Raw genomic sequence first — 8,777 nt, 5'->3', positions numbered from 1 at the left:
GCCTGCGCGTCTGGAGCCTGTGCTCCGCAATGGGACAGGCCACAACAGTGAGAGGACCGCGTACCGCAAAAAAAAAAAAAAAAAAAAATTAAGGGAAGAAAATCACAAACTCAAATTCTGCATTCAGGTTCCTTCGTATGTGCAACAGTGGTTCCACATGTATTAGAAGAATGGCCAAGGAATATGCATGTTTGAGTTTTTAGTTAAAATAAAATGGTTCCAGTATACATATAGATTTCTTTCTGAGCTTTAATGGGCTGTTTCAATTAATTAAACAACTACTAGTCATGATCCTGTCTCTTAAGAGGCTTCCACTCTATCTCTGTAATTAAATATTACATTCAGTGGAGAGCCCTGACTGCCTGTCTTCAAGCATGACTGCCCTGGGTCTGCAGGGACCCACTGGGCAAACCAGCACCCTCTCACAGCCGTGAATGCCTGAGGGTTCTCACCTTCACCTGTGCGTCTCTAAGCTTCTCTATCAGGGCCATTATGTGGCTGATGAATTAAAAAGTGGGTGAGCGCTGAGTGAGTCTCTTGACTTTCTGTTTTGGTGATAGTGGAAACTCACGGAGTTGGAAGGAATGCTTACCCCTCGGAAAAAAAAGTAGACTCCCCCTGCTACAGAAAGAATCTCTCCAGTGACTCGGAAATAGCCCCCAACGGTGTGTTTCAGCTTAAAGGGAGGCTGCAAAAGGCAGAGAAGTTAGTGATTCCATTCACTCATTCATTCATTCAACAAACATTTACCTGGTACAGAGCCCTGCGATTAAGACCCAGCCCCTTCTGGAGACGCTCAGCCTCCATCAGGAGAGAGAGACACAAATAGACAATGCATAATTATGGGGACACCTGCAAGGAGGCCCCTCTGTGGGACCTGATTTCCAAAGTGGCAGCTTCCAGCTGCTAAGAGGAGTGTCCTTACTGTACTGTGCTGTCTCCTGGATGATGTCCTAACCTGGAGCTCTGCTTGGCTGGGAGGACCGTGGTGGCATTAGATGGAGGCACCCTTACAGATCCAATGTCATGTGCTTCCTGCTGTTCCCACAGCCTATGGCGAACCCCTGGTCTCCCAGAACTGTCAAGGTTCCCCACGGATGGTGGAGGGAGAGACGTCACCGTCACACACACACACACGCACGCACACACACACACACGCAAGCACGTGTGCGCGCACGCATGTGTGTGTGTCGTCCTAGTGTTTCAGCCACAGTTTTCCAGAGTGGGTTTCCTTCCAGCCTGTCATCCATGTTTCATAAGCACTAGCTCACTAGCTTGTCTCATTAGCACATATTTCTTTTCTCGTAAAATAAAGTCTTTAGATGGCCTTAATAGTTGTATAGAAATTGGGTTTCACCTAACTAGGAAGTTGAGTTTTTCAACCAAATTTACAAGCAAGGCAACCTGGAGATAAAGGCAGCAAGTTAAGTGCTTGGATACTGAATGGAAAGGACTCAGTTCAGAAACCTGAGGGAGTCTATGGCTCCTGGTAGCGGAAAAAGTCTGGTCTTAAGTTAATCTGATGCATAACCCAGGGCCTGGCTCAGAAGAAGCCCTCAAAGTATATGTCCAGGGAATGAATAATGTGCAAGTGAGTGAACAAAAGCAGGCAGCTGAGAGGGCTGGCAATGTGCTCAGGGCTGACGCCACCTGGGACCCTGAAGACACCCAGACGAGCGGAGAGCTCCTTCTGGAGCCCCAGTTCCTGCATCCTTTCTAACCTAGTACTCCCCCTCTGCAATCAGGGACCTCAGCGACCACAGGCTCGGCCTCTCAGAACCCGGAGGCTAAAGGAGGGGCTGAGAACAGGAGAGGGGTGTGAGACGACCAGGAGAGGGAGGACTGAGCACAGGGACGTAAGATCTCCAGGTGACTCTTCCATGTCGCCAGGGTCTGGCCTGGGCCCGTGGTCTGGGGGCCTTATCGGAACGCCCACCCCCTCCCCTCGTCCCCCGCAGAGCCCCGAGCCTCAGGCGCACCCGGCCTTCCACAGGCCTGTAGTAGGCGGCCGTGGTGAAGATGATCATATACAGGCAGTAGATGAAGGAGTTGAAATAGAAGATGCGCTTGACGAATCTGTCCCACTTGTCCTGCAGAAGGCGGTTGAGCGGCTCCACTAAGAGCATGTCATGGCGATTCTAAGGGGAGCAAAGAGGAGTGAGGCTCACCCACCCCGGACCCGTCTCACAGGACCACATCACACCCACGTCTCTGCAGGACCACGCCCTCAGCTCGGGCGGCAGCGGAGGGTCACAGCCGGCTCCCCACGTGGCCCACCCTGTGGGCCTCAGTGTCTCTGCTGTGCGGCGAACAAGGGGTGATATTGGACACGTGACCCTAAGAGCCCCTGACACTCAAGAGCGTACCAGTGTCACCCGACATTCTACGCCCACTCTCTGTAATAACGCTCTCCCAAGAGCCTACATCCTTGCTGTTCCCACAGTATCGGGAAGAGGCTGGCACAGGCAGAGCTTAGCATGAGGCTGCTGAGGGAGGGGCCTCTGAATTCCTTAATTCTCCCATTTCCGGCCCTGAGTCAGACAGGCTATCCAGGTGGGAGTGGCAATTACCTATGCATGAGACTGAAGGGAACGAGGAAGTCTTTCCTGCCGTGAGTGGGCCCAGTGCCTGGGATACCACCATTACAAGTATTGCTTTGGGGCAAAAGTCTCACATCAACGAGCTCTCTGTAAAGTTCAAGTATTCCTAGGATGTGGATGAGCCAAAATCAGGTCATCCTAGCCTTTTTGGGCCACTGAGTGCAACTCTGACCCAAGCTGGAGCTCCCCAAATAAGGACCATGTTCAGTATCTTCTTGAATACCTTTGGGGATGGGAAGCTCTCTGCTGCCCCAAGAAGCTTGTCGGGAAATTCTGCTCTCTGGAGTAAAGTTGGCCTTCTCTGCTTCCCACCAGTGGTCCCCGCTCTGCACTCGGGACCTGTACTGTACTGTACTGTATTCCAGCCCTTGAAAGCCTCCAGAGATGTGCACATGGCAGCCGTGGCCCCAGAGCCTTCTCCTCTCTAGGCCAAACACCCCAGTTCTTCTTGCGGTTGTTTCCCACCTGGGCCAGCCCTCTGGGAACACTTACATCAGGGATTCTGAGTCAGAGGCTCAGATTCAGCATGGCAGCCCAGGTGGGAGCCGACAGGACAGAACAAAGCAAGCCAGGCCTCTCCCTCCTCTGGATTCTGCCCCTGTAAATGCAGCCTCTGCCCTGTGAGACATCATGGCAGCCCATCATCACCAACAGCAAAGACTACAGCCCCCCAAAGTCAGCCTCAGGGCCTGGAGCATCTGTCACCTTAGAAAGATGGGACAGCAGTGGTGGCAGGATAAACTTTTCATTAAGTGGCATGGGGACCCTCATTTGTAAACAAAATAAGTAAGACACCTACCTCACACCTACGCAAAAATCAATTCTTGATAAATTTAAAAGCCAAACGTAAAATACCTACAAAGGAACTAAATACAAGTATTGGAAGATGTGTGTGCAATTTTGAAGTGGAAAAGGCTTTCCAAAGCAAGACACAAGTCACAAAAGCTATGAAAGAAAAAGTCTAACCAATTCGACTCTCAAAATGAAAACTCTTTATAAGCAAATGATGCAAATGAAGTTTGCAAGAGACTAGGAAAAAATAAAATATCTGAAACACGTGCAATAGAGAAAGGATCAATTCATTTCATAACAAGAGCATCTACACACTAAAAGAGTAAGGCAAACAGTCCAGTAGAAGAGACGGCAAAGGACAATGAACAGGAAATCTACCAAAGAAATACGAATGGTTGAAAACACATGAAAAAATTCTCAGCCTCACGGTAAGCAAGAAAACAAGAATTAAGACATCAATGAGATAGCATTTTGGGCTCCACGGGCTTAAACTAGGCTAAGAAAAAAAAAAGATTGTTAATACCCAGGTTGGCAAGGACACAAGTAGATGTGTACCCATGGGTGGTGGGCAAGTGCATTCATGCAATCTTTCTGGAGGCCATACTTTCTGACTTAGCAATTCCAGTTCCAGGTGTCCTTCATAGAAAAATTCTCAAACCCATGCCAAGTGGCCGGTAGCGTTGTAGTAGGAAAAAAAAAAAAAACAACGAAATAACTCAAATGTCATTCTGTGGATATTTACTCCCCATTCCTACTATGAAATACTTGCAGTAATTTTTTTTAATAAAGCAGACTCATATGTGCTGATATAAAACTATGTACAGGGACTTCCCTGGCTGCCCAGTGGTTAGAACTCTGCGCTTCCACTGAAGGGGGCCTGGGTCCGATCCCCGGTCGGGGAAGATCTCGCAAGCCGAGCAGCGCAGCCAAAATAAAAAATTTAAAAATTTAAAAAATAAAACATGCCACTAAGTGAAAAACATGGTTGTTCTGTACTATATACAGTATAATCCCATTTATATAAACAAAATGCAGCTACATGTTTTTATATGGTAGAAAAGGAGGATTCTTTTCTTGTCTATGTATTTTTGAAATATTTAAGTTTTATGGGAATATTATCATATATTGACTGTATGATGCAGGAAGACATTCGGTGGGAATGAATGGGGAGATGAGACCGCAGGGTGTAGGCCCCGAGTAGCAGGTTTCCATTGATGGGAGGACAGGCAGAGCCAGATTAGGGAGCGGGGGTAGGGGCTGAGGTGCAGTGAGACCCGAAGCCCTTCCTGGCTGGGTCCCAGCCTCAGTCCACTCACAGGCGTCTCACTGCTGCTGTAGGCAATCACCTCCAGCACTGAGTTCTTCTCACAGGTGTCGATGCAGGACAGGTCATACAGTGAGGAGTGCACGGGCCCGTAGGCCCACTCGGTGAACTTCCTGGACAGGTGCCTGCACTCGGGCTCCTGGATCTCCCTCTGGAGAATATAGGCCAGGACCTGCCGCAGGGATACAAGAGCCTGTTAGAGGCCAGCCTGGGGCCCTGCGCAGGCGGCATCCCTACCAGCTCTGCTCCAAGAATAATTCTGCTTCCCAGCCCATTGGAGACCCCACCCAAGCCCCAGGAGAGCCCCACCCCCATCTAGCAGCCTCCTGACCACCATCAAGATCAACTTCCCACTGCCTCAGACCCCAACTGCAGCCACATCGGACCCATCACCTGATCACACCTGGCCCCCCATTTCTCCCATCTCACAGTGAAGGACTGCAGTGGTCCACTCTAGAAAACCTCAGGCCAGAAGGAAATAAAATCCAAGAAATAAAACCAAGGTTAGAAAGGTTATAAAACCAATGTTCTCATCCTAAGAGACTCAGTATGAACAGAGTCAAGCTCCCAGAATCCTCTGGTACTGAGAAGCCCCTTCTCCTCCAGTTCCCAGTTGCCCAGCCCCACCTTCAGCCTCCATGGCCTGACATCATCCACAGGCTTGGGCCTGCCCCACCGCATTAGGACCCCATATCACCCAAAAGTCCTATCTTCCATGAAAAAACACCAACAGCTTCTCTTTCCATTTCACCCTCAGCTCAACCCACCCCCATCCCCAGACCCCAGCGCCCCACCCCCATTCTGTGTCTTGTCGGTGATGCTCAGAGTTGGAAATCAGAAACGGCCACGTGTGAGCTGATGAATTCTGCTCGGCATCTCACAATTCCCCTGGCTGACTCTAATGCCCCCTGCCCTCCCTCTACAGGCTGGTGGGGCAGCACCAGGCTCTGCGCGGTGGCGATGTCAGAAGCTTAGGAAGGTAGGCAGGCCCCTCCCACAGCACCCCCTGCTCAGGCATGATGCCCTCTCCCTACCCCGATCTTCCCACTGCTGGCAGCCAGAGCCAACGGCGTCAGCCCCTTCTTGTTGGTGAGCTCCTCCAGCTTCAGCGCAGGGTGCAGTCTGGCCCCCAGGATCAGAATCTCATTGTACATGCTCGTCACAAACTTGGTGTTGTCGGCCGTGTTGTCAGCCACCTCCACCAGCGCGTGCAGCACAGTGTTGCCCACCGAGTCCCTGGCGCTGATGTCGGCCGACTGCCAGGAGTTCTGCAGCAGGAACTTCACGGTGCCCAGCTGGTTGGTGCACGCAGCCAGGGAGAGGGGCAGCTCACCTGCAGCCAACACAGGAAAGCGGTGGGCTTCCCCAGGAAGAGACTGGCCCTTGCACCACCCAGCCTCCAACTCCCCCTCTCTCCACCTCAAACCTCCCCTTAGCAATCATCAAAAAGCCAAGTGTCTACCGCGTGGTCTCCCCACCAAAATAGAAGCCAGGCCGCCCTTTGGTTTTCTTAAAGAAGTCCCCATTGGCCGCGGCCTGGACGTCGGCCCCGTTCTCCACCAGGAGGGTCACCAGTGCCATGTTCCGTCTCTCGATGGCAATGTGCAGTGCCGTCTGGCCTGTGGAGGACGCGTGCTGTTGGCTTTGTGCTCGTCGTCCTGCGGGGGCTGCCCGGACAGGTGCGGGGGGTGGGCGTGGGCAGAACATGCAGCATGACCCCCCACCAAAGGAGGCCCAAGGAGGCCCTGAGGCAGGAGTAGAGACCCCCAGAACAGGGAACACCAGACTGGGAGCTGAAGGAATCAAAATGGCCCAAGGGTAAGGAGCACCGAGCCATTGGGGGTGTGCGGGGTGCAGGGACCCCCAGGACCAGGAGATCCCAACTCAGTGGCTGGACAGGGAGTAAGGAGCTCAGAGCCTTTCCCGGGCGTGACGGTGCCCTCCTGGCTCCAGGCAAACTTGTGGGCAGAGCCATGCCGGCCGGGCCTCCCTCACCCTTGTAGTAGCTGTCCGTGTAGCTGGCGTTGACCAGCTCCTTCAGGCTGTCCGTCTGCCGGGCGATCTCCAGGAGAAGGGGGATGGTGTCGTTCTGCCCGTCGTGCAGGTTGAGCATGGCTTTCAGCAGGCAGGTCTTCCCTGTGTCCGGGTCTGCAAGACAAAGTGGGGGTCAGAGCAGGCAGCACGGCGGGGCCGCTCCCGGGACCCGGCGGCTTCCGGGCCACCTTTGAATTCGCTGTCCGTGAGATGCTTCTTGCTATTCTTTAGAAAGAGCAGCAGGCTCTCCAGCTCTTCACAGTTATTCTGAGCAACTGCTTCGAAGATCTTCCTGCGATCATAGAGCTTGAGGTTCTCGGCAGCAGAGTCCTGGGATGGCTGCCTAAGGGCCAGAAAACACCTTCGTCTCATACTCTGGTCTCAGCCCTGAGGCCTTCGGAGCCTGTCAGGGGGCACAACTAAACCCCGAGGCAAACAAAAAGGGGAAAAAACATGATACAAAACCCACCGCTCAGTCCAGGCTGTAACAGGGAACAGTGGGGCACATGTACCCCTGTTCTGTCCCCACCCTGTGTGTTGGCATCATCTAGAAAGTCTTTGCAGCCTCCACTTCCTCCAATACCCAGGCCACTCACTTCTCTGCCTGCTCAGAGGCTGCGGGAGCCTGGAGGGGATGGAGGGCAGGGGTTTGGCTGGCCTCTGCTAAGTGAAAAAGCATCCTCACAGGGCCACAGAAGTCATCCAGCCCTGTGCAGTCCCTGTCCTGCTTCGGAGGAGGTGGGAGGCCTGGTGCGCTCTCACTGGAACTGTTTTGTACTCTGTCTAAAAGCATCCTGCGCTTGAGCCTTCCAACTTAAAGTCCTCATGATTAGGGCTGGTGAGCATTCTAAGCCTGGACCCAGAGATCAGCCAGCAGCTAGGATCAGCATATATGCCAGCATGTGTGGCCACATGTCCCAAAGGTCCTATGAGTACAGACGCTGGACCAGGAGACCTCTGGAGGCCCCCCAGCTCCCTAGCTCTATGACCTTCAGCCCATAAACTCGAGTATCACATGGTGTCTCCATGGCTGGGGCCTCAGCCAGCTGGGCCAGTTAGGCTCCTGGTGGAAAGGGAGGCTGAGCTCCAGATGCAGCTTACCTGGCACAGGTGGGACCATCCCCAGGCCTCTGGACGGTGACAACAGGGCTGACTGTGATGGCCGGGCAGGATGCCAGCTGACCTTCCTCATAAGAGCAGTCCATGAGGGATGTGTCCTCCGAATCACCCTTTCCAAAGAGCCGGCTGTGGCTCTTGGCCGCAGGGAAGCTGTGGGGCTTGGCTGGAGCTGGCCTGGAGTTAGGGTCTCCATCTAGGGGCTCTGGGCAGGAGTCCTCCTGACGCAGGTCCTGAGATTCCCATAAGTCTGAGCTCCCCCATTTCTTCATCCTGCCAGATCCTCTGTGGCCCAAGAGGAGGCCTGCGGGCAGCCACCGAGATCGGGTTTGTTCCCAGCTGGAGGGCTGCATGACCCTAGCCCCCACTGCCCTTGTTGCAAAGGCCCCTGAGAAGCAGGACAGCCCAGAAGTCCGACAGCTCCTGCCCCCAGCCTTCCAGGAAGGAAGCTTTCAGGGGCGTTGTACCTCCCACCCCAGAGGCCTCAGGGGGAGCAGGCCTAGCAGCCCCATGGCCAACAGCCTCCAGGGATGAATGAGCCCCCAGCTTGGAACCATCAGGATGGTTCCTCCTCTTCTCTGGGCCTCAGTTGCCTTGTCTGCAGAGTAGGGATGATAACCACTGCTCTGCCTCCCTCCAAGATCAGCATACGGGAAACAAGAGGAGAGGCTAATCTCTGGCTGTGCATTTGGGGAGGAGCTCAGGATGGCTCAGCCCCAAAGAGCCGAGCTGTCTGCGTCCCCAGGAGCAAGGTGGCTGCTGGCAGAGACCGGCACTCACACTCCACACTGCATGGGCCCTTGGGTGCTCTGTGTCGCCCCCCCACCCCCACCCCATCAGCCACGCACTCTCCTGCCTTTGCTCTTCGACCTGGCTGCTGCAACTGTTGAGTCTGCAGGGGATTTTTTGCA

At 53.6% G+C, this 8,777-nt stretch overlaps 1 protein-coding gene across 2 annotated transcripts in view; it reads right to left on the bottom strand.

The window, feature by feature from the left end:
• The window catches only part of TRPV1 (transient receptor potential cation channel subfamily V member 1), a 24,071-nt gene extending 15,916 nt beyond the window's left edge, over positions 1–8,155 (bottom strand). Inside the window, exons 1-8 of one of the 2 annotated variants that reach the window (XM_007454184.1) lie at positions 7,852–8,155; positions 6,939–7,093; positions 6,712–6,864; positions 6,195–6,335; positions 5,751–6,049; positions 4,709–4,888; positions 1,980–2,138; positions 593–688 (exon numbers count right to left, since the gene is read on the bottom strand). In XM_007454184.1, coding sequence (XP_007454246.1) covers positions 593–688; positions 1,980–2,138; positions 4,709–4,888; positions 5,751–6,049; positions 6,195–6,335; positions 6,712–6,864; positions 6,939–7,093; positions 7,852–8,138 — 1,470 coding nt within the window. In that variant the 5' untranslated portion in view covers positions 8,139–8,155. The remainder of the gene's footprint in view (positions 1–592; positions 689–1,979; positions 2,139–4,708; positions 4,889–5,750; positions 6,050–6,194; positions 6,336–6,711; positions 6,865–6,938; positions 7,094–7,851) is intronic. The other variant, XM_007454185.1, reaches the window with a different exon arrangement.
• Positions 8,156–8,777: the final 622 nt, after the last annotated feature.

Source organism: Lipotes vexillifer, unplaced genomic scaffold (assembly GCF_000442215.2).
Source record: "Lipotes vexillifer unplaced genomic scaffold, Lipotes_vexillifer_v1.1 scaffold680, whole genome shotgun sequence".
NCBI classification, from domain to species: Eukaryota; Metazoa; Chordata; class Mammalia; order Artiodactyla; family Lipotidae; genus Lipotes; species Lipotes vexillifer.
The sequence above is the reverse complement of the archived record's forward strand: the minus strand, read 5'-3'. Positions and strand labels throughout refer to the sequence as shown.